At 38.2% G+C, this 25,000-nt stretch overlaps 1 protein-coding gene across 2 annotated transcripts in view; it reads left to right on the forward strand.

The window, feature by feature from the left end:
• The window catches only part of LMO3 (LIM domain only 3), a 59,831-nt gene extending 48,771 nt beyond the window's left edge, over positions 1–11,060 (forward strand). For both annotated transcript variants that reach the window (XM_050909097.1, XM_050909089.1), the window contains exons 3-4: positions 1,616–1,741; positions 10,822–11,060. In XM_050909097.1, coding sequence (XP_050765054.1) covers positions 1,616–1,741; positions 10,822–10,927 — 232 coding nt within the window. In that variant the 3' untranslated portion in view covers positions 10,928–11,060. The remainder of the gene's footprint in view (positions 1–1,615; positions 1,742–10,821) is intronic.
• Positions 11,061–25,000: the final 13,940 nt, after the last annotated feature.

Consider the following 25,000-nt stretch of genomic DNA (forward strand, 5'->3'; position numbering starts at 1 on the left):
AACTAAGTCTTGTCTTTCTTACAGATGAGGAATGAAAGTCTGAGTGGGATTTAGATAACCTCAGTGAAACCCATGCGTGATGGAGATAGTACTGGAACAGAATGTTTTACAAAGGGAATATTTATAATCTGTTTAAATAATCTATAATTTTAGTAATCAGACTTAACAGAACTAGATGTTGACTTGAGTCATTCTAACAAGAGCTGATGAGGATGGCCTTGCCCCAGCACTTCTCACAGTAACCAGCATCTCAGACAGGAGAAAAAGGGTCGCAACTTTAAAAATAAACAGGCACGTATTATGTAGGCAGCACACCTTAAGTAGAAGCAGAAGGTAAAAGGATTTAGAATTAAGTAGGCTTGTTGGTAACCCATGAAATTCAGTAAAATGGAGCGATGTGATTAAAAAACTGCGTTCATTTTTATGTTACCAAACTGAATTTTCTACAGAGCACCTTTGAATTCATTAGTTTAGAACTGCTTTTAATTTGGTGTTTCCCTTGAGAGCCATTATATTTTTCTGCTGTCAGCCTGATGTTGAGGAAAAAAAGAAAACTGGCAGATGTGGCGTTTTCATCTAGTGTGCTTCATAGTTAAAAACAGCATTAACTGCTATGCACAAGCAGAGCATTACTTTTAATAATCCATCACAACTATTAAGTAGTTTAAATAAACTTAGTTTCAAAGATTGCTGCCGTGTAGAGCTAACATATTTTTTCTTGTTCATTATAATCCTTCTATGTCACAAAAGGATGCATATGTATGGTGGGGTTTTTTTTGTAATACACCCACTCGAAAAGTATTGAAAAATCTTTAACAAAGAGAATTTAAAAAAAAAATTTATATAGATGTCTGGCAAAAACAGCATTTCATATTGTTCTTACAGTATTTTATACTTCTACTCCTGATGTGACTATATATAGTTTACAGCCTCATTTACTTTAATGTGCTACCTGAATAACATAATCATAGCAATAACTATGGTATAGGGTTGTAAGGTGCATGAACCGCTAATGCTTTCTGACGATTTAAATGACTTGTTCATAAAATGTTCTTTTAATAATAGTGGTAAAGCTTTTAGCACTAGATGTCAAAAATGCGAAGAATATTGGCTTTTTCAAGTGTTATTTCTTTTCTAGCTAAAGTGTGTTTTAATAATAAATAGCACCAAAAGCCAAGGTTATGTGGCTCTCGTCTGTACAGCAGGATCCAAGCAGAAGACTCTTCCCGCGTATGCAAACAGCTTGACCTCTCTCTGCACAGTTATGTAACACCCCTAATGTGTTTACTATTTCTTTGTTTAGTTTAACAAGATGTTTCTTTTATCAAGAAAGGTCAGTATAACCTGCAGAAAAAAATAACTTCACAATAGGTGCAATATTAGTCTGTCACTGCTTCATAAAGCTTTCTCCAGCAAAAAGGACTATGCCTTTGTATTGTAAATTGGGCAGACTTGTGCCACCAAAGACCAGCCTTTCCAAAGGGAGGTGTGCTGGGAAGTCAATCAAAGGCCAGGCAACTGCTGAGGAAAAAAAAAAAAAAAGATAAAAAAAAGAAAGTGTGGTTTTCTTTTCAGTTAAGCATCTTTAGGAATATATTTCTTTCTGTATCTCCAGGTTATTTGGCGTTACAGGAAACTGTGCTGCCTGCAGTAAGCTCATACCTGCTTTTGAGATGGTGATGAGAGCAAAGGACAATGTTTATCACCTGGACTGTTTTGCATGTCAACTTTGTAATCAGAGGTAAGAGAATTTCTTGGGTCTGTTCCATAAGCTAAGTGCTAATTCGGCACTGGTGCCGGCATACATTCAAGTGAAGGGGAAACATCTACCAGTAGCGGAAACCCAAGACTGAGAGTAAGACCTGGATACTTTTCCTGGGACTGATACAGAACATCTTTCATGACCTTGGCTAGAAAACTTTTTGTGCCTCAAATCCCGCATCAATAAAAAAGAATAATGTTACTTCCTCTCCTTCAAAAGGCTGTCAAGTTTAATTAATTAATATCTGTAAAGGACTTTGAGATCCTTTTCTGCAGAAGAGCATAGCAGTACCATTTGTCATTATTACATTAATTTCACTTTAATTCTTCATTTTTATCACATGTATTTCTTTTAAAGTATATGTTGTTTCTTCCTGTTGCCAGAACTGTAATCATTTAAATTTAAAAGATGTTGTTCCCACCATTTTCTCTGTAGCAGCATTGGACTTCTTATGCCATATTTTTATTTCCGTATCCTAACAGTAGGTTATAAAAATCCCAAGGATCCAAACTTGACACTTGGTTCTGAAGCATCACCCATATGGTACAGTTACAGAACGAATGCCAAAAATGGTAAAATTGTAACAACTGTTTTTTTCAGAGGTGAATACAGCTGAACTTATAGCAACTACATTCCGAGTGGTGGCCAAATCCTGTCAGAGATTTCACCAAGAGCTCCGTTTCTGACTCCACAAGAGCTGCTAGCAGCTTTGCCAGTGACTTCTATGAGGTCTAGGAAATGAGAGAACCAATTATGTCCGCTCCTTAATGTACCTATTATTTTCAGTTATTTTTCAGTTATTACATGATCCTATTTAGAGTTTTATAGCATTCATATTTTTTTCATTTTCAAGTGGGAAGAAACACAAGATGTACATTTCTAGGGAAGTAACAAAAAATTAGGAAGATAATAGTCTAGCCCAACAAAGTTAGATACAGCTCTAAATAAGCTTTGCTAACTCACCTTGTCCTACAGTGTATTATTTTGTAACACTGTAGTCATTTAAAAATCAAACATCCCTAAAGAACCATAAAATGTACAGCTGCTAATAAGTGTAGCACACTACAATTACGCTCTTTAAAAAAAGCCAAATTGACCTTTTTCATCATGTTGCATGGGAAATTAAAATACCAGGCAAGTAATAACCACTGCTTAAACTATATAATAATGCAAAGTAATTATAGGTTCTAATGCTATTTAAAGTCCTGTATCAATTTTGTCTTGCCACAGAACTAAGCGGCTGTATTCTGAGTAAGGCAGGCAGAGCCTCCCGTAGTACTTACTTAAGTAAGACACATGCACACTCCTAGGTTTCATTTCTTAAACCCTTCACATCCCTGTTTTTTTCAAACCACGGTTCTAGTATCATTATTAAAGCACCTAATATATTTCTGTTGTTCGCTTCATTTATTACATGCCATAATGGGGCTGCATATCTTTAGTGTTGGCTATGCACAATTAGCACTTAGTTATTGTCTTGTCACTTCAGCCTATACAAGACAAACTTCTTTAATGTAAGAAGTCAGCTAATCTTCATCAGTCAAGCAAAGCAGACAATGTTTGTTACCCTGAGTGCAAAAGATTTTCATCATAGTTAGCACTCTCGGATCTGAGGAAGTGAACTTTCTCTTTCTCCCCTCCAAAAAGGGAAGCTGTTGTGATTATTTTTAATATTCCTCTTTTACCATTACAAGTGTGAACTAATGTACAATTTCACTTTGCAGCTAATATACATCATACTGTGCCCTAGGGCCACTGATCTCCCTGGAAAAGTGCTGTTAGGTGCTTCTGAAACAGAGCTTTCCTGGGATATTTAATAATACTTAGCCTTGTCATTCCTGAGCCTTCAATCTAGTCTTTTATTTGATTTTTACTTTGCATGTAGTTTGGGCAGGGGTTGCTGAAACAGTCTTACAGGATTCTTAGGCTGGGAACAAAAGAATTGATTTACCTGAAATACAGTCTAGTTCATCTAGTCAAAACAGGGAGCAGTTCCAGAAGTTCCAAAGAATTTCAGAAATTCTCAAAAGTAGCCCTAATCCTGATTATATTGCAACAGCTCTCATGGAGCCTAATAAAACAGACTGCCTGTAGGGTACCTTTCTTCCTCACAATTTGGGGCTAGTGGCACTCTGAAGAATTAATTTTGTTGTTTTTTATAATAAATCCTATTTCATGGATGCTCCAACGTAGCTCTTCTGTGATTCCTATGGCAAAGCATCCCACTGACTACATTCTCTCATTATTAATAAATAGCTTTAAATCTTTTGTTTTTCATTACTTGTATAACAACGAAAACCAGAAATGCTAGACACCTGACCCATCACCAGTTTTCGAGTTTTTTTGTATCTGCTACAAAACCTCTTTTTCTATTCTTTTAAACTGTATAATCTTGTCAGTCACTATGCCATTAATAATTTCTGTTGCCCTTCTCAGGATCCTTTTTTCTTCCTCTAGTTAAGCTAATCAAAACCAAACAGCAGATTCTGAGTGAGGATGAGTTTATAAGATAGCAGTTTAATATTCTTTCTTTATTCCATGCTTCCCCTTTGTATGCAAAATAATGTTATTGAGGTTTTTTAGATCTGCTCTTTCCCTTCACTCCAGCCACTATCCCTAATGTGGAATTTATTTATTGAAGAGAATATTTTTATTTACAAACACATCAGCGATATCCAAAAATCACCAATGGAGGTAGCAAGGCTCAACAGCTATTGCAAGACCTGTGTGTTTGACCTTATACCCCACCTTCACATTCTCTTCCCCCATTAAATTTTAAATCCTTTGCGTCATTCTTTATACCAATAAAACTACAACATATCTGTAGTACTACCGCAGAGTATATAATGCTCTCTGTTCGGTTCCATATTTCAGATTTTCAGTTATCATTTACCATTTAGGTCTTTTCCTAACAGAATATACACAATGTTCATGAGTAGACTAAATCGTTTCTTCAGTTTGCATTACTTTGTCTTTGCCTACACTGAATTTCTTCTGACGTTGTGTGGCTGGTTGCTCCTTCCAATTCCTTCTGCCTTCCAAGCTAGCTAATAATTACATTAACTCACATCACACTGATCCTTGGGGCAGCCCATTCTTCAGGCTTGCTGTTGCATGACCCTCATATTCCTACCCTTTAAATAGTTGATCCTGGCCCAGTGAGAGAGAGGCCTGCCTGTTTTTGCCTAGTGCTTTTTGTGAAAGATGCGGTGATTTTTCTGCTTTTATGTACAACTTCACTGTTTGCTTTATTATTTTTGAGTATCTACAACTCACCATCCAGCTCAAGGCTCAATGTGGACGGTAGTTAGACCCCCTTGATTTCAGGGGGCTTTTGTTCAGGCCATAAATGCCATCTCTGAACTAACTCATAATGTGCCTGTCCCCTTTTATTGGCCTCCTGAAGGCTACATTTTCAGAGTGAGAAGAAAAACGCATTGTCTCACATACTGTATTCTAGGAAGACAGACTGTAGACAGGACTGTAGACGTAGACAGGACTGAAAGAGATCTCCTGAGCCACAAAGCCTAGTCCCCTGGTGTCAAATAGGCACTGTCTCATATTTTCCCTTTCATAAAGCTATTCAGCTCTAGGATCTAATTGCTCCATCCAGCCAGTTTTTGACATATTTTCCCCATTTTTTCTTGATACTGATGCTTAAAGCTGTAGGGATTTTGTGAATATTAAGCTCTGCTCCTAGCCTAAAGGTTTTAGCATCCCCTTATCTTTCATGTCTCTGTCCAGCTTACTCCTAATTTGAAGTTTTTCCATCTCCTAAATACCCGCAGAGCTTAGTGACAGTCATCTTAATAGTGTGAGTGCTCCCCTTTCTTCCCTGTAAACATATTAAACTTCTCTTCAGAAGCACTTCACCTCCCATTGGCAGTAGCCTCAATATAGTTAATTTCTGCAGAAAATTTAAAGGAAAAAAAATGGAAACCACTGGAAAAATAAACTTGTAAACACACTGCCTTTCACACTTTGTCAGGTTGCATGTGTGTGACTAGCAAAATGGAGTGGAAAATCTTGCGAGTGGGCTCAGCTGTGTCTTTGCTTGACACTTTTGACTACAGCGATGATGTCAGTCTGCCTTCGGCTTTCCCACTTTCCGGAGTTTCCGTGTCCTTCCTTTCACTCTCTGTCGGCTGCTTTAGCAGCTTGTTCCATACTTCTGCGATATTTTCTCTCTGCCATTTGAAGTCAACTCAGGGTATGGTTTAAAACCCCCATCTGCTATCACTGAGGGATGTTTAAATCAACTGTTCTATCCTTCTATCCGAAAGGGCCTTTATTTTAACAGGAACTGGACTGAAAATAGTTACACACTCATTCAAATCGCTGTCCTGATGTAGCTGCAAACACTTACCTACAGTATAAACTGTACGATGCCCACACAATGCTACCTTTGTTCTCTGCCAAGCGAGGGGAAGTAATGCAATGCCAGGGACATCCTTATTTCAAACACCAACATTAGATTTTTGCATGAGTGGTCATTTTATAAATTCTGAAGACCTGAGTACTGCTTATTTTCATTGAGTGTCCTTAAATTTAGAATAAAAATTAATACATTTTCCATACCTGCTTTTAAAAAAATAGTAAATTAATAGCACACCAAGTTGAGGTTTGTCATTGTCAGTTGAACTAGAATTCTGTGTGTATATATACTACATCGTACTGGTAAAAATGTACAAACCCAGGCACAGCTCCCACTTTCCAGCCTTTGACTTTAAATGGACATCTTGACAGAACCCTAGAACTATTAAACCATAGGTGTGGACTGATGAACTGTGATGTAAAAGAGTGGCTTTGTTCTCTTAGTGATGCATATAGATTAACATTAACTTGAGTTATACTGGAAACTCAAAGGAGCTTTAAAAAAAAGAGGAAAGGAGGAAAAGCAGAGGACAAGTTACATCACTGAGTGCACAAAGCAGAGGGGAAGGGTATGGGTGTGGTAAGTCTGAGCTTTCTTTATCCTAGAGGAAATCAATTAAATGCTTCCAGATTTTGTTTCTTTCTACAACAAAGATCTGATATTACCGGAGGAGGCACTTCACACACAGCCATCTTTGTTCACAGCAATATTTCTCTCGCTTTCTTAAGAAGTCTTCGGTACCTTGACACACATCCTGTACATCAGAAAAGATGACAGACAGCAGTAAGATCTCCTTAAATATCTGTTCTGAACAATGAAATAGCTATTTCTCAAAATGGAAGTTTTATATTTCTTGTGATTAGTCTAGGCACACCTTCCCCTTCCAAACAAGGTGATAATAGAGGTCATTTTGTAATATAAATGGCCTTCCTTTTGCCATTGTAAAATATGACAGGAGTTCTAGGATGTAGGTTAATTATAATGGTCATTCTACTAATGTCACAGTCGTGTCAAAAGTAGTATTATCAATTTATGGTGGTAAGTCCAATCTGGCATGTTAATGCAGCCTATTGTATATTTTTTCCCGTTCATCTTGCATGCCTATTAAATAAATTGGGTGAAGGTTTTAGGGAAGGCTGAAGACTACCATCTGCCTGCTAGAAGAGTAATAGTCTTGCCTCATTATATACTCCTAACCCAGTGGCATCTCAATATGCTCCTTGACTCCATTTGATATACGTGCCCAAATTGTGCCCTGATTTACATCCTATGCCAATTCCATAAAAAAACTCAACACTTGCCGGAGGTGGAAGGCCAGGCTTGAATTTACCCTTCCATTTTAAAGCTGAGCCAGGTTTAAATGAGTGTGCAAAACCAATCTGAAGTCATTGTAAGTTTTAGCTCTTTGACTTCAGGAGAGGCTAATCTGCTTTTGAGAGTCAAATAAGGTTGAAAGTGTGGATGGACAGAATTTGTCATACTTCACCCGTCTACTTGCCTTGTCTCATTGTACTTGGGAGCTAGCATGCCACATTTATATGTTTTTCACCTGGTGCTTACCTCTTTGTCACCTAATGAGTGCACAATTTACACATTTAATACCCAGCGGCACGTGCAAGCCTCACCATCAGTCTTTGCCAATGTATTTCGGTCGCTGAACTTGCACAATATGAAAACGGTTGCAGAATTTGGACCATAAGTATCGCAAGTAACAGGTTTCCCCAGGGCACAGAAGATCACCCCCAGCATGCAAACATAGCCCCAGGTGAACCTAGAGGGTGTCTTACCATGCAGACAGACCCTCACCCCACAGGTTATCACACAGCCAAGCGTGTCTAGACAGGCCACTGGCAGCCTCTCCGCAAGACAGCTGTACACTTGGAAGGTAAATGATTTGTGGAACTGTGTATGTTTAAAGCCACTCATGCATAAAGCTGTCAAATGCCATGTAGACATAGGTAGAGCATTTCTGGCTCGACATATTAACATAGCAAAAGCAAAAGGCATTGACACTTGTTATTGGGAAAGGCATCCTGACTCCCTCGTGTAGCTGGTGTAGTTTAATTCAAACCGTGGCACTTCTCTGAGAGCTGAGAAACAAAATCCTTCAGCCAGGATTTTGATGCAAGCCATGTTGCAAGAAGTCACATGTGAAAGTATTGCTGTGCAAGTGAATTGCACTTCAGCAGCATGTTTTTCATTTACTAAATATTTTAAATTAGTCTGCTAAGCTCTCTATTATGCTGGAACACGAAGGAATACGTAGCTGAATAACATTCACAGTTCAGAGTTAGTACTTTCTGCTGGGTGAACAGAGGTGGCTGTGTCTCCCACCGGTGCCTGACCCGCAAGGAGAGCCACCCTGCTGCGCAATAACCCTCTGATGTGGTGGGCACTGCTGGCCGGACATTTCCCACTCAGTCCCTGTCAGTAATCCTTGGGCAAACTGTAATGGAGTGACTGATTTTTCACAATACATAACTGCCCCTGCTTTAGTCCATATTAATCTATATGTTTATTTAAGGGAAACTAAGAAGGACGATTTTTTTTTTTTTTTTTTTAAATATGACTTCTTTGGGAAAAACACTTTCACATATTAGCACCAGTTAAGACTCCTTTACTGAATCTGGTAAGATGCACAAAAGAATTTTTGTCAGCATTGCTGTCGATGGACAAAAATACAAAAGATGGAAACTAGAGAAACCACCAAAGAACTTCTTTGCTTCAAGAATTCTGCATTTCAACATACCTACTCAAAATCCTTTTGTGTTGTTAGTAGCCTAATATACCAGGATTGAGGTGGGAAGGTTAGCAGGAACCCGTAAATTCTATAAAAGAGTCTTGACCATAAATAACTTAAAGATTTTGGGATCATTCCATAATCTCTGTTTTCAATCATCATCAGCAGCAGGCAGTAATCCTACAGAAAAAAAAGTCCACAAATAAACAAACCAATTTTCCTTTAAGAGCAGAGCTAATTCTTTTCAATCCACTTTTTTATTACACTATTTTCCCTCTATCTATTTAGCTAGCATAAGGATAAATTTCCAGAGCTACCCAGTTGGAAAATAAATGGGTTCACTGTTTGTCTAGCATTCCAATCTTCACAAATGTAAATCAGTCCAACTGCTACTCATTTAAACCTCCAACTTCACAAAACATTAAAGGACTGCTTTCAATACACAATTTAATCTGTGACAATTCACCAAGATTTCTGCTTGAACATCATTAGAAATTGACTATCTGATAAAGAGAGACCACTATCAGAGGTCAGGCAGGTCAACCCGTGTCATTTACGTAGTTTTACTGGGTCAACTACAGCAGGCACCACTATTTGAAGGTTAAAATGTTACAATTAAATACATATACAGCTATTCCCATAGCTACTCTGTTGTTAAATCTACCGTAAACAACACAAGCATTTATATCTGACCCTAATTGTGTCCAAGATGTCACCATTTGGAAATTATACAAAAAAAGACGTTATAATCCGTTACACATTAAACAATACTTTATGTAGTGAGATCCATAATTAGCTGGTAGAAACTGGTTTCATTTATTCACATCAGTGTTAAGGGGTTCATTTAGGTTACTTTCTTTCATTTTAATTGGAATAATGTGAGCAGTGCCTCCCAATATATTTTATAGCTGGAGAGTTCACTATAAACAAAGGCACATAACCCTGCCAAGGCAGTCACTAGGGAAACTCTTTTTCTATGCATTGGCCCTATTCACTTGCTCCTAAGTATCTTCAAGAAGATTGGCTTTGTCGGGGGGAAGGGTTGAGGGGGGTGTCAGTGAAGAGCCTTCTTATATTCAAGCATACTGCTTAGCTGGGAAATCCTACTTTACTCAAAGTTTGAAGCCAGCCAGCCAGGAGTGTTAACTTTACGTGATTTTCCTACTCATCAGAGAAAATCAAATGAAATATCTCAGTAGCGTTTTGTAGCAATCAGATCATTCTGACGCACATAATAGTATAACAAGGTAGGTATACTGATACCACGAGAGAGAGTAGTTAGCTGAGTAACTAAATTTATAATCAACTCCTACAGGAAAAAAGAAAAAGGTTTCTCTGCATACCTGCCTGTGTGTCTCTAGTTTGTACCACAATATATGTAAAGTTATGTGTATGCTAGAAACGGTTCTCAGAACCACCGGTTTAAATCAATTCTAGTAAAATATCCAACTGGAATATAACAAGAAATTCTTACCGGTACACCTGCACAACACAAATATAATGTATCTCAGACGAGCTTCCTACTGCATACGATCACTTTGTTTTCCTTCTGATTTGCGTGGAAGCAGGACATTTACTTTTCACTCAACTCAGTAGCCTGGGATCTTTATTCTGTTTTATCTGTGTGCTAGTGACCTGATCCAAGACTCCCACAGTCTTCAGTGGGCTTTGAATGAAGTCTTTGGCTGGGGAAGCAAAAGCACTTGAATGCACTAGATTTTGTTGAAAGCACGGGATTAATTCTGATAACAGAGCAATTCCTCTGCTGGGCTTTCACATACGTGCACACGTGTCTCTGTGTGCTGCGACAGACAGCAGAGGTGTGAGCCGTGCGGTCAGTACAACAAAATTGTGAACACTTGTTGTACAATCCTTACGTGTAAGATCATATCACATCATTCATCCTGAAACTACCTTTTTTTACCTTTATTATTGTAATTTCAGATTTTGCGTTGGAGACAAATTTTTCCTGAAGAACAACATGATTCTGTGCCAGACAGACTATGAGGAGGGTTTAATGAAAGAAGGTTATGCACCCCAGGTTCGCTGATCTGATGCCACATCATTAAGAATACAAAGCACTATGTTCTTTTATCTTTTTTGCTCAACATGTATATAAGAAATGACACAGGAACCTACTGAATAGCATAGATATAGGGAGACAGAATGGTTGCGTGAAATAAAAGGCGGACTGCATCTGTATGTAGTGAAAATTGCTCCAGTTCAGAGTTGAATGTTAATTAAAAAGGTACTGTACATACGGCTGGATTCTTTTTGCTTGCTCTTGGGGTTTTTGGTTTGTTTGGGTTTTTTGTTTCTTTTTGTGTCATTTGGCATGAGATGTTTATTTTGGACTATTGTATATAATGTATTGTAATATTTGAAGCACAAATGTAATACAGTTTTATTGTGTTACCATTTGTGTTCCTGTTTGCTTCTTTGTATTGTTGCATTTAGTACAATCAGTGTCTAAACTTACTGTATATTTATGCTTTCTGTATCTACCAGCTATTTTAAATGAGCTGTATCTTTCTAGTAAAAAGCATTAAAGAGCAAATCCCAGCCATTATGCTACACTTAGAGCTTAAGAATACTGTTTACATTAAAACTATTTAGAAAACTAATAACTCTAGCAGCACCTGCTGCTAATGATGCTATGGTTAAGGGTCTATCAGCACTTCTGTTATAAGCCTCTATTTTTCAGGGGTTAAGCATCTACTGTTCAATTGCATAGATTTTCCTCAAAGAGCACTTTTATTTTACTACGAAATTTTGAAAAACAAATCTGACTGGTTTGGGATATATTATAAAAGGTGCAAAAGTTAATGATTTTGGGTGCTGCTTTTGTGCCCCTTAGGCATTCAAAATGCCTGGTTTTGATTTTTAATTTAGCTGGAAGTTAAGCCCTAATGCAAACCAGTGCCTCTGGGTATCTTATTTTATATATATATATAAAAAAATATATATGTTATTTTTCTGAAATCATTTAATTTGGGGGGGAGGAAAGGGAGAGGACTTCTGTTTATATACATTTTTAAAATTTCTTAAAATTTGAGGAGACTCTCTCTCTCTCTCTCTCCTTTTTCTTTTTTTGTTAATCAGGGCTTAACCCTAAAATTTTCTGGGGGTGTGTCCTCAACAAACCCTGGAAAAAAATGAAAGTAGAAGGCACTGTAAACAGCCCCCTCTGAGGGTCTATTTACATTAAGGAAATGACCCCGAGCTGACACTAGGAGAGTGACTGGTTACTAATTACCCACCTCAGTGAATACTGAAGGTAATTTAAATGCTGATGTGGATGGGACAAAACTCTGAAATACCAATACAGAAAGTGAGAGCTACCACACTCGGCTGCACAGGTACTTTGCTGTCCATGCCAACATCCTACAGGTTTGTCCCATCACCACTGGCAATTAAAATCCTTTTGACAGAGGTGGAGTCACTGCTGACAGCTACTGTTGCAATCAGTCCATTTTCTAGGAGAGGTGGACCTCTGTTTTTAAAGCCATGAAGCTATTGCATCAGCAGGATGTCCCTAAATGCTCATGCCCCTGACAGAGCTTACAGGTGTTTGGCAAAGGAAAGCAGGATGAATGTTTAAAAAGTTGTTAAATTCATATTTAATTCTTTTCTCTTTGCCACTGTAATCTAGCTCACCAGGAAAACAGAAAAAAAAAAAAAGGAAAAGAAAAAAGAAAGAAAAGAAACCCACTATACCCTCTGTTGCTATGAAGCTGAGCTCTTATTTTTATTTAGACTAAGAACCCTCACTGCTGCTCAAGTTGAGTGCTGTCCTTCCCTGCTCTTCCTGTCCTGTTGCACAGTTTCAACATGTTTTTCCTGGGGATGGGAAAAGAAACTTTGTAATGGAGTGGGGTAATTCCTCTAGCATATGGTTTGGAGTACACTGCACAGCGGCTTGACTTAGAAATGGATATTTAGTTCTACTGACTATTGTTACACTGTGGTTTTCTTTCTGGCTCTGAACCCTTTTAAAAATAAGCATGGCTCACAAAACTTGACTTTGACTCATACAGGACCAGTAAGAAATGCAACAACTCCTCAGGCTGTTCTTGCTAATTACAAGAAATAGCTCCACATAGTTTTGAAATGAAACTTAGCCATACTTTGTGAACTATCTTCCTTCCTAACATTGAGCACGAGTCTGTCTCCCACTCCCTTCCACAGTCCCTTAATGTCTTTAGGATAATGAAGCAGTTGATGTCAGAGGTACTATTAGGCTCTTCCAGATCTACTTCAAGTGCAATAAACAAGTTGTCCTTTCCATGAAGGTGAGGATAGCCAGAAAGGGAAGAATCACATTATCTTATTTTGATTCCAATTTCAATTTTCTTCTCCAGCCTCTGTTGTGTCTTTCAGTCAGAAGCCAGAAAGACGTCTCTTCTGCTTTCCACTAGTACACTACAGACTGGATAGAAATCCCTGGTTCAGAAATAGGGCTGGGTAACAGGAAAGAAGGGACCTTGGTTCTGTCTTCGACTTGCTGTAAGCTTGGGCAAGTCACTCAACTTCTCTGTGCCTCAGTTGCCCCTGTCTGCCGAATGGGGCTAATGCATACACTGCTTTTGTAAAGCATTTTTGGCTCTTCAGAAAACCAAGAGCTATGCATGCTTGTGTTACTAGTAGTATTAGGACATTCTGGGAGAAGCGGAGCATTCGTATGTGTAGTAGGTAACAACAGATCTGAGGTAGGAGAGCACCAAAAACAACTAAGCCTGTGGAAGGCTTTGTTGGGGATGAAGGCAGCTACACACCAATAGTGCTGTAAATGCTAAAGCACTCTCTCATTACCACAAAGTGCCACTGCTCAGCTCTCTATGGGGTAAATGAAGAGAGTGGAATCAGAAAATAGTGGCTTATTGCGACACGCCATGTTACTCATATGTGCATATGCGTGTTTTGTGACATATGCTCAAAACGGGGAAGAGGAGGGTGGTCCTGCTATGGAGAAAAAAAGAGTCTCACCATTCTATCAACCTTAATTGATGTAAGGATAAAGAAATGTTGATATGCTTGTTTGAAGTGCTGCAATGGTATGGCATTGCTTTGAGCACTTTAGGCTCATATATCTTATTCACATACATATCTAAAATTTGTATGTAGAGGATACAGTATAAACTTAGATTTGACATAGGTCAAAGATTGATTACACATTTTCCTGTATTTCAAAATTCCATCTTGCCTGGCTGTTAAAATAATAACTGGGAGTTGAAATATTTAATGGAAACATTTACAACTCCGACAAAGTGTAATATCATAAGACAATATTGAAGAGAGATTATCTGCCAGGCCGCTTTGTTGATCTTTTAGACAGAGGCCTAGACCATTCCTTTGGGTTGCTTTTAGTTATCTACCTTAGGTTTCCTTCTCCATCACTGTGTGTGTCAACATGCTCTGTCTGCATACAGCAAGATGTTCTGCTAGTGACCATAGCTCAGTGCATGCTCATTTGCCAGGCAGGAATGCTTCCACTTGTATCTCCTATCTTTAGGGTATTTTATCTCTATCTGTACAAACCTCTAAGTTTAGCCAGACAAAAATAATAATAACAATAATTTAAAAAAAATCTATTATTCTTGGGTTGCTGCTTTTTAAGCCACGTGGAAAAGTACAAATCATTAAACCTTGATTTTCAACTGTAGAAAGCTCCTCTGCCAACCATAACCTGCTGTGTCTGTTATCTGCCACGACTGGTGATGAATCAAGACAGCCTGGATTCTGCAGAAGCACTGACCAGGGCTAAAAGTTGATCTGTTTCATAATTGTATTTTTATCTTGCTTAACATATTTTCCGGGTTGTTTTTTTTAAGCACACCTTCTTGCCTCTTCCTACCCTCCCAAAATGCTCAAATTTATGCTCATGTAATGTAAATAAAGAAAAATCATCCAGCAGCCCCTCAAATGTTCCTAATTGCCTACATATAAAATGACTTGAGGAAAATAGATTGAAAAGTGGTCAGTGAGAAGGGAGACTGTGAGGAAAACAAACAAACAAACAGGGAGTGTGGCAAGGTTTCGCCTGTACAGACAAAGTACTTTAAAGGCTTTTTTCAACGTAATATACAGCAGCTTCTTATAATTTTCTCAGCAGTAGGTAGTTTACAGTCATCTGTACCTAGAACAAATCTTGTCAAAAATGAAGGTCTGTAGTGATTGCTGGGTATAATTTTATACATTTAGCTGATTCTTCTGAAAGCTTCCACTGTGCTGCTGTTGTCAGACTAAATTATCAATTTAGCCATTTGTTGTTTAATGAATAAAAAACTCCTATGGCATTGGAGATGTTGTGGTTTCAATAAAGCAAAAGCTTTAACAACTCAAACTACAGAAAGCAAAGTGTGTACTGTATATAAGAACAGTGTTTTTATTCTTTTAAATACCACTTTAGATAAAAAAAGCCAATTACATATTCACTTAATACATTTCTCCTAGTTCAGTCCAATGATACAGACCAAACCTGTTTACTGTTCAGTACCTTGCAAAAGGAAACCAAAATACAATATGTGCAAGGTAATAGGCCATTAGCACAAACACGCTCCCAGTAAAAATCTTTTGTGTAGGCACCCTTTCTAGAAGCTGCCAATTGTGGGTGGTAGAAGTATTATAAAGGAAGTGATTTTAATACTATTTAAGGCATTAAAAGCTGAAGAGTATCTGTTTAAAGCCTTAAAGTAAGGGTTGCATGTATCTAATACCTTTTAAAATGCCCTTCTGCTGATTTATATTCATCCTGAACCTTCTAATAATGAGTATACATAAGCAAATACCATCTTCCACCTATTCAGCATGTCATTGGTATGAAAGCCCCAGAAAATATCTCACGTAATCAGTGTGTTCAGAGAGTTATCTAGCACAAATTACTCATTAACTCAATAGCACATAATAAAAAAGAACATCAATTAATTAATGAGTCACCCTCAGATCACTTTGATTACAACACAGCTCTGTTGAAACAGCAGTTATAAATGGAGCTGCCTCTCTTTATTCATTGTTTGCAATTGGCCCATTATTTTGCAGAGACCAGTGTCATATTTAACACATGCCTGCAGGTAATTGTGTGATTAGTTTCATAAATGAAGATGCAGAGGGAGAACACGGAGTGTCTTGCTCTGCAGTCAAGTCTGAAGATGCAGAAATCCACCGTACCTCCTGCAACCTGCCATGCTGGCAGACCTCTGCAGCGCCCACGAGGCCAGCCTGCCTCCGAACTGCAAGGTCTTAGTGACAGGACAACACTCTGAACTAGTCATACTGACCTCTACTTTAATCTGAAGATCGCAAAGCCCTGGGCAAATACCTTTGACTTAAGCCTCCCAACAGGCCACGTTGCTGGTATTTCATGGAGAAGAATACAGAGGCAGAGAGATTAAGTGGGCTGCCCAAGATCATGCAGCAAGTCTGCGTTCCTCGAACCCCACTATTAGCATGACTTGTAAGACCTCACACAACCGTCCCATCCTGGGCCTTGCCAAGGCAGGCTCCAGTGCTATGCTTGGCGCAACACATGCAAACTCCTCTTCGATGCTCAGGGATGGACCGAGGAGCAAGGAGAGGCTGAATATCCAAAGCTTCATTGTGGTGAACTGTGTTTGGTGAATATGAGCTGGGGAGGCGAGTGAGGAGGGTCGTTTTGGTGGGGGTTTTTTTAAGTTTTTTAGGGGAAAGATGAATAAAAGAACACAAAGTCACCACCTAAAGTTCCTAAACTATCTTGGTTAAATGCCATTCCAATAAGCTTATAGTGTAATTATAACAGTTCCCTTAGGTAAGTAAGAAACATCTGTTAGTAACACATAGCAGGTGTTAGCAATTACACATACTGATTTTTTTAAAGTGTTTTTAATTAAAAAGAATTCTGTTTTCTGAAAAGGAAAGCACGGTAAGTCCAAACAAGCTTTTGTTTGTGTGGCTCTAGATTATGTAATATGCAAAACGATAAAGGTAAAATCAACTTAAATTAGCAAGGGTTTGCACATTTGACTCCAGATTATTGCAATCAAAACCAAATTGGGATTCACTGCATTATTGTAAAGCACGTAACATTAGTATTCTAAGCAAAGTCTCATCTAATGTATGAAATCCATAAAGTTCATGTAATCACCGAATACAGCTAAGTAGAGCATTTGAACCTAGGAAGATTGCTATAGTTAAGCAAAATATGATAGGTATTGTAAGAAAGGAGCAAATTGCAAGGAATTCTGTATAATAGTTTCTTCACGTTCCCTTTGTCCCACTACTGGGCAACAGTTTCTAGATTATGTTAGAGCAAAATCAAACTATGTTGTCAAATTACTTTGAAAAACTAGCCAAAAGCAATTTACATTTAGCAATGTGATATTCTGTGCCATTGAGAAATAACAAGAAAGAGCCACATTGGAAGGCCAACTATTTAGAGGTGTTTTTAATCCAAATTAGAAGATAATGAGATGACAAATCTGTTTCCCTGTCCTGACACTATCTCTCCATAGATGCCAAGATGAGGATATCAGGCATATCAGGATTTGTATTTCACCATAAACTTTGACTTTCCTTTTATATAAAATACATAAGCAAACTAGTTGGCAGGGAAAAGAGCAAGAAGCACCAGCATTAGTACAATCCATAGATTTGTCTTTGTATCCAGCTGGGATCCAGGTTGTGCTTGTTTGTCATATACAAGTCTGTGGTTCCTTTCACAAAAGTGTCTCTAAACTCCAATGCAGAAAAGTAGTCTTTCTACCTACAGTCTACAGCAACATAAATGAGATTATTTTTCTTTATGATCTTCCCAACAGTGTGGTTTTTAAAAGGAGACACATATATAAAATAATGGTTGTGAAAAACCCTATCAGTAGACTGTTACACCAAAGAAAAAGATGTATATATATTTTATTCATCTAACTGAATGCACAGATCTGGAAAGAAAGACCAGATTTTTAACGTTTTTCTGCTTTCAGGAAACTTGTTTTTTATCCTATGCTATCCATAAGTATTTCTGAGCTTCTTTATCTCTTATTCAAAATATATAACGTTTGTTTAAGCCTTTCTTTATATCAAGGTCATTAAAACTTCTGTCAATAAGTTGCATCCAACCAATACACTGCTAGTATTCTAACCAGCTTTCTGGATGAAAAGAGTAAGAAAAAACAATATAGATGTTTTAACTCTTACTGTTACTTTAGTAAGAACTTTTAGGTACTTACTACATAGTTTTATTAGTCATTCATGATTGCAGTATAATATCCAGGTATCCAAACCAGATGCCACACAGTTAACCAAACATATGAGCTGTGAACAATAATCATGTAGCAATAGCTATAAAAGTATTTTGATGTTTTTTTGTTGAAGCTGAAGCAGAGCATTTCAGTACTTATTGTACAAAATGCCCTTCTGGAGTACAGTAGCCTTCTGACAATGAGGGCATATTAATTAAAACAAAAAAAGATAAAGCAAGATAAATGCCTAACAAATGTCTTTAATTTAGAATGACAGCCTCACATTTGTTCCTACAGTCTCTCAATCATCATGTAAGTGATGAAGTATCACCGCTAAGACTGTAGCAGTAAGGAAAATTTCTGCTTTGGCCTCTCATTCCAGTTTACTTTGGGAGCATTATAATAGACCTTTTCACTCTCTTCCCCTCAAAGTCCTCTTAAAAAAAGGGAATCACCTTTGCTGTGTTTTGTATGGCCAGCTGGAAGGTCCACCTGGAGGTAAGGTTCCCGAGCTATGAAGCTCAAGTGGAGACGGGCATGTAAGCCTGTGAAATGAGCAGGATACAAGACACACATCTCTCTTCAAAGTCAAGCTTAGTACCATCTACTCACTAAGGGCACATGTTAACCCTGGAGCCAAGCACTTGAAGGTTAGACATTGTGGTATCAGCAGCACATACCTGGATCCACTAGCGTGGACTTTACTTTCTATATCTTTCTGTCCATTTAGAAAACAGTGCTCAGGCCCTCGCTACATCTTGGAAGTGGTATGAAGATAAACACATTAGTGATTTTGAGATGCAAAAATAATGGTGATAGAAGGGGCCACAAGTTAATTAAGCAGGACAGAGCATTGAAAACTTTCCACAGACAGAGTAGCAGGACTGTGCCAAGGCAATGGAGTCCAACTGATAAAAGAGACCTCCTGCATATTGCCAGCTATCAGCTTAGGCCTCCTGGCATATATTCTCCCATTTATCCAAAGTTCTTCTAACCTACAAGTTACTTATTTTAGTAGTATGATGTCATAGTGTCATGAGCTATTGACATTTTCAACAACCTGAAAATCCCTTTAAACAATCTGTAAATTTATGATGAACATCCCACATGTCCATACACCTTTCCTTCTTTAATTGCAGGTACCTGATCTTGGAGTCTGAAAGTCACCTGGAAGCAACTCTGTGTAATTGAAGTCATACTATATAGGATCGTGTTGCTGGCATTTACTGGGAAAGTGAAGCAACATAGAACTATCATAAAATTTCAGGGTTGCAGTCACCCTTGTCTCATCATGTAGTATTGTAATAGGAAGTTTATAGAGAGGTTGGATTTTTAAGGACAGGCTGGGTATCAATTTGTTCCAAAGTTTTTATTGTGCTAATGAACTGTAACAGCTCTAATCTATTTTTAGATGGTGGCATTTCAAGTCTCTCTGCTCCTCAGTTCAAAATCCATAATGTGGAGATAATATACCACTTTTCTACCTCACAAGATCCGTGAGGGTAATAATTGTGGGATTTTGCAACAGCACCAGCTAAGCATATAAAATACCTAAGCAGGAGAACAGCAATATATACAAATTCTAGCTTAGGAATTGTCTAAAAACACTAATTGCTGGATACTAGAGAAGTATTGGGAAAAGGATTGCTCTGCCTTTACTTTTTCTTATCACAGTTCCAAACCACCTTTTAACAGTTCCTGTCAGACACTTGGCTAAATGAGAACTTTGGTCTGACCCAGAATGGCCATCTTATATTATATTCTTCCCTGAGGTACTACAAGGACTAATATAATGCAGAAGAATGAGAGGCAAGGAAAACAATTACAATCTATACAATTTATTTTCACATTCACGATTATTCTTCTACAAAGTGTATGCCAATTATCCCTGCCTGCTTCTCAAACCATTATTAATTGGTTGATTACACAAAGCAGAAGCGGATGAGATGTGATCTGAAAGATCCGAAAAAGAGAGTGAATAAGATCCTTGAGGCTAAATTCACAGAAGAAGAAAACGTTGCAGCTGTAATTTAAAAAGAAGGTACTTTCAGACCTGCTACGGCTGTGTTTCCTTATGGTCCCTAGCAAAAAGAAAACGAAACAAAATTGAGCCCATCCCACATCCTCGGTGGGTCCTGTGTGTCCGACCTACTATGGACAAAGAGCACTGGGAACAAACATGTTTTGGCTCTGTTGGAGTACATAAGAGTAGCCAGTATAGCAAATCTTTCTTTTTCACCTGCTTTCTCACCTGGCTCTACCTTCCCCAAAGAGATGATTTAGTTCTATTAGAACAGTATCGTCCACTATGTAGCATTACCCATGGAAGCAACAACTTCTGCTATCTCCCTGAAAAAACTAAAGCCTGTTTAAATTCAGTTTTTCCTCCCGTATCCACACCTCATTCTCACCCCAGCCCCAAGCTGGAAAATCTGAACTTGGACATTTGCTGTTTCTTTTGTTATTGTTCACAATTAGTTAACTAATTCAGATAGACCAAAAATCAGTTACAGAGACTGGACTTGGACACATCTCTGATCATACACAAGGCCCATATAAATCAGATTCATTCCCACTAAAATCAAAAGAAGTACTGCTGGTGACAGCAGCAGAGATATAGGATTTTACCTCTGGGAAGAATAACGGATAGCAGGAGGCAGCCCTCTGCCATTCTACATCAATTGCTTGCCACAGCCCTGGCTAATCTTTTTAGCTAGTCAAAGCATACGGTGTGTTACAGAAGGTCTCTGAATAACTTGATTGGAAGCCAGCTCAAGCCACGGCAAACTGACTTCCACTCAACACCTCAGCCAAAATTTCAACGTAGATTTTTAGAGTTGAAAACTTACTCTGATAAGTTATCATGCCCCCGATCTCTCTTAAAGACACTGAAAAATGGTCTTCCTTGAGGCTTCTCTCCTGTATGCACACATCTCTCTCCAATTAGGCATCAGTCCATTACGTATTACTAATCCACACACATCTGTGAATGACAAAATAATCTATTTCTACAAGCAGCAAAGCAACCCACCAAGAACTCACATACAAAAATTGAGCACAATCAGATTAACACAAAAATAGGAAATTTGACTTCTGGTGGTCTTAGAGCATCTTACCCTTTAAGCAAGCAAGTCACTGAAAACAAGGACTTTCAAAACCAACCTCTGACAGACTTTGCTGTAGCAGTTCAAAACTTTTTCTGTCCCTAGCAAACTCCTCTACCTTTATCCCACAGTCCTCTACCCCCAAGACACCACAGACAGCCCATTAGCTTAAGCAATCAGTGAAGGTGGGTTGACAGTAAGGCACTGCAGCATGAATGGGGCTACCGAGGTGCAGGAACATACCTGTCCACTGCTGTGATATTCGGCCTCTGTTGTAACAGGAGGCAGAGATGAGGGGCAGGCTGCTGGGGAGAAAGGGGTAAAATGCAGTACTACGTCCAGCCTTGCTCATCTATCAGAGCCCACTTATATGTCTCATGGGTTCTCAGATGGGGTTTTGACCCTTTCAGCCCAGACAGGCATGCCATCATCTCACAACTTCATTCACAAGAATTGAAAATGCTGGGAGACAGGTATTTGTTACTAGTGCAAACTTGGAGACTTGTAATTGTTCCATTTTTGACCTCTGGATATTCATTTGGACCCTTTCTCCTGAAAATGCAGGTTTGCACCCCTGCTTCCTTCTACCTTTTATCACCCTTCCTGATGTGTCTTCCTAGCAAACCCACAATTCTGCCAGTGCACAGTTAAAATGCTTAGGCAATGCCAGCAGCTGTTTAAAATGTAAAGGGACAGAAATGATTAGCGCTATCAAACTTTTTATTTTAATGGAAGTTAGACAAGCCCCGGGCATATTTTCACCTGCAATTGCTTGCTCCTTCCACTGTTGTGCCCCATAGATCTGCTTGTTTCAATTGACCCTAAGGCAGTAACCCTCAGAATGTATCCATATCATTCTCTGCTTTCTGCTGACACATTTTCAAATCACAGATTTAATGGTCATAATTTTCACATTTAAAAACTCAAGACTGTGCAGTCCAGTCCTGTATTTATTTCCAGACAGAAAAACAAAGTCTTGTATTGTCCAAATTATCTAAGCTGCAGCTAAATTAGCTAAAGGAGTGTGTGGGGTTGTTTGGTTTTTTCCCCAGACTTTAATATTTTTACTATTTACTAATAGCAATAGGATTTACATACGCAGAGGACCCACACAAAACTGGGTCTTTGCGTTATTTAGTCACCAGTAAAAAAGTTCCAGGCACAAAGAGTTAATAGAAGAAAGAATAGGGAGGAAAGGTGAGGGAGGAATCATCATCATCAAGGAGGTGAAATGGTTTCCCCCAAATCATGTAAGTCAATACCCATGAAAACCTAACTCATGGGAATCCCTTATCACAGACCATGGTAAAGGTCCTGCTTCTCCCAGGGTCAGATTGTACAGAATTGTCCTCAAATATACAGGATTATCCCACAATCTATCATTAAAGAAATAAATTCCCCAACAGTGGGATCATATACAATAATTATTTGCAGAGCAAATCTTTAGTCCAGTATTGAAATCAGTTCTACTTGTCAAAAATATGAGTCACGTGAAAATTCCTGACTGATTGTTTTATGCCTGCCTCGAAGGAATCTGCTGTACAGACATTTCAACCTTGAAATCCCCTTTCCACTCCTTTTTTTCCGGCTTTGCTTCACTACTATATGAAACCTCACCTCTTGGTCAGAACTGCTCCAGCTGAAGAGGACGAGGGATGACTCTGCCCCTCTGGAGCCAGTTAAGAGATATTTTGACTGGAGCATCTTGTAGTACTTTTTTTTTTTTTTTAACAGTGGCTCTGCATTATTGATTTTGGGTTTTATATGTTACAATATAGAAAGGAAGAAAGGATATTTTTTAAATGCCAAAAAGATCATAATGTTTTTTAGTTTGTTTTTCCTTTGCCAGAGGGACTAAGTGCATGTTCACTTCTTCAGTTCCTCATGTTACAATCTGTTATGTTGTTACTGAAGGCTCCGAAGAAGCTCCTGTTTGCATTTCCTTAATTAGCCTTTAACTTTTTGTGAAGGCAGAGAGAAAAGATTTCAATGAGTTTTAAGGACTGCCATTTCTGTGGCAACAGTCATAAACGTGGATTACATAGGTGACAGTAGACCCCCTGAACAGATGTGTCCTCTGGGAAAATAAGTAATGGTTATATAGTGCCAGAAACCATTTGCTGCAGATTTGGGGAGGGGTGTCTTTCTAGTGCAGAACAAAAAATCCTTCTGCTGCAACTAGCCTGCCCTTTACCCATATCTTCAAAGGGAATTGTATTTGAATGCAGTGGATTAATAGATAAGCATTTTATGGATCTCGCACATCTTTCTTTTTCAGAGAAGGCAGTCTCGAGCCTAATGATAGGAACATCCTAATTTGCTTTATAATCAAATAACTGACTCTTATTGTGGATACCATGAATATGTTCATTTAGGCCATCAAGCAGCAGGGTATATAAGCTCGTAATTTACTTTAATATGTGAAAAGTAACATTAGCTAGATTTTCACAGGTTTGATAACATCAAAGTAATGTATGAATTGATAGGACTGGCACAAATTAGAATACAGAAAGTCACCATACTGGGTCAGATTTCCTCTCTACCCAGTATTGTCCCCTTTCCAGCTACTATCGGATCCTTTACAGCAGTCTTTCTCATACCGTCGGTCACAAATCCAAAGGTCAAGAAGGATTAGAAAAATCTTTTTAAAAAAAATTAAATAATTATAAAACTGAATTCTGAAAAGAAAAGGATAAAACTTAAGAAAGTTTATTGCTGGCAGTAGGTCAGTCCTCACGGGTGGTGGAATGAAAAGTAGTTGTAATTATCAGCTCCGCATGTTTGTAGTCATTAGGGATTGCTAACTACCTTTAATCATGGCTATGGTTCAGTTCCCTCAGGGCAAGGGAGCAAGCATTTACACCTGCAGCCAGTAATTACAGCTACTTTCACTCCCCTGCCATGAAGGGATGGAGCTGCTGCTGGCAGTGAGCAGTTGGGAAAGGTGGCGTTAGAGAAGCTGCACATAAGGCCAGGCCCAAAGGACGGATGCTTTGCAAAACAGTTGGGATGCACCACTTTAAAACCTGGGAATAATGTAGGCACTCAAAAGTGAGATAAAACATGCCTTACCTTAAGTCTTGTCTAGACCTCTAAAAGTTAAAGACTAGCTAAAATCATGGAGTTTGATATCGTTTCAAACTGTGATATGCTAATTTCCAAATACTATGTTCTTTAAAAAAAAAAAAAGCTAAATTCTTGCCATGGAACATCTCATCCCCTACACGGTGTTTTATACTTGTGTATACACAGCCCTTTTCTAAGAGGCATAAAATGTTAATATATTTATATTAAAAGATCCTGTGCAAACTAATATTTTATTTTTCACCATAAAAATAATATTTCAATGAAGTTTAATATTACATTTATGAGATTTTCAATTTAACTTTATAACAATTAAATTAACATTTTTGGTTTTCATCACCATTTCATTATTACTATATGGAAAACACCATGTCCAAGTCAACCCTTCATCTTAAATTTTTAAGTGCCTTGAAGTAAGGAAATGTCAGTTAGTTGTAAAAAATTAAAGTATATTGAAAACTTTTCTCACATAAATTGGCCGGAATATTTTCTACTCAAACTTCAAGCGGTGTGAGTCGAGGTTTTCGCCTTTCAAAAGTGAAATGGGTAGTCTTCTGCCCAAAAGATGAAAACTTTTGGAAGTGATATGAATTAAAATGCACAGAAGGAAACAGCTGGAACAAACAGGACAGAAGATCTTATTTAAGGTATAGCGACCATTATGAATATATATAATACATATGTGTATATATATATTTATTCATGTATACACATACACCT

The sequence above is a fragment of the Gymnogyps californianus genome, chromosome 1, assembly GCF_018139145.2.
Source record: "Gymnogyps californianus isolate 813 chromosome 1, ASM1813914v2, whole genome shotgun sequence".
NCBI lineage: Eukaryota > Metazoa > Chordata > Aves > Accipitriformes > Cathartidae > Gymnogyps > Gymnogyps californianus.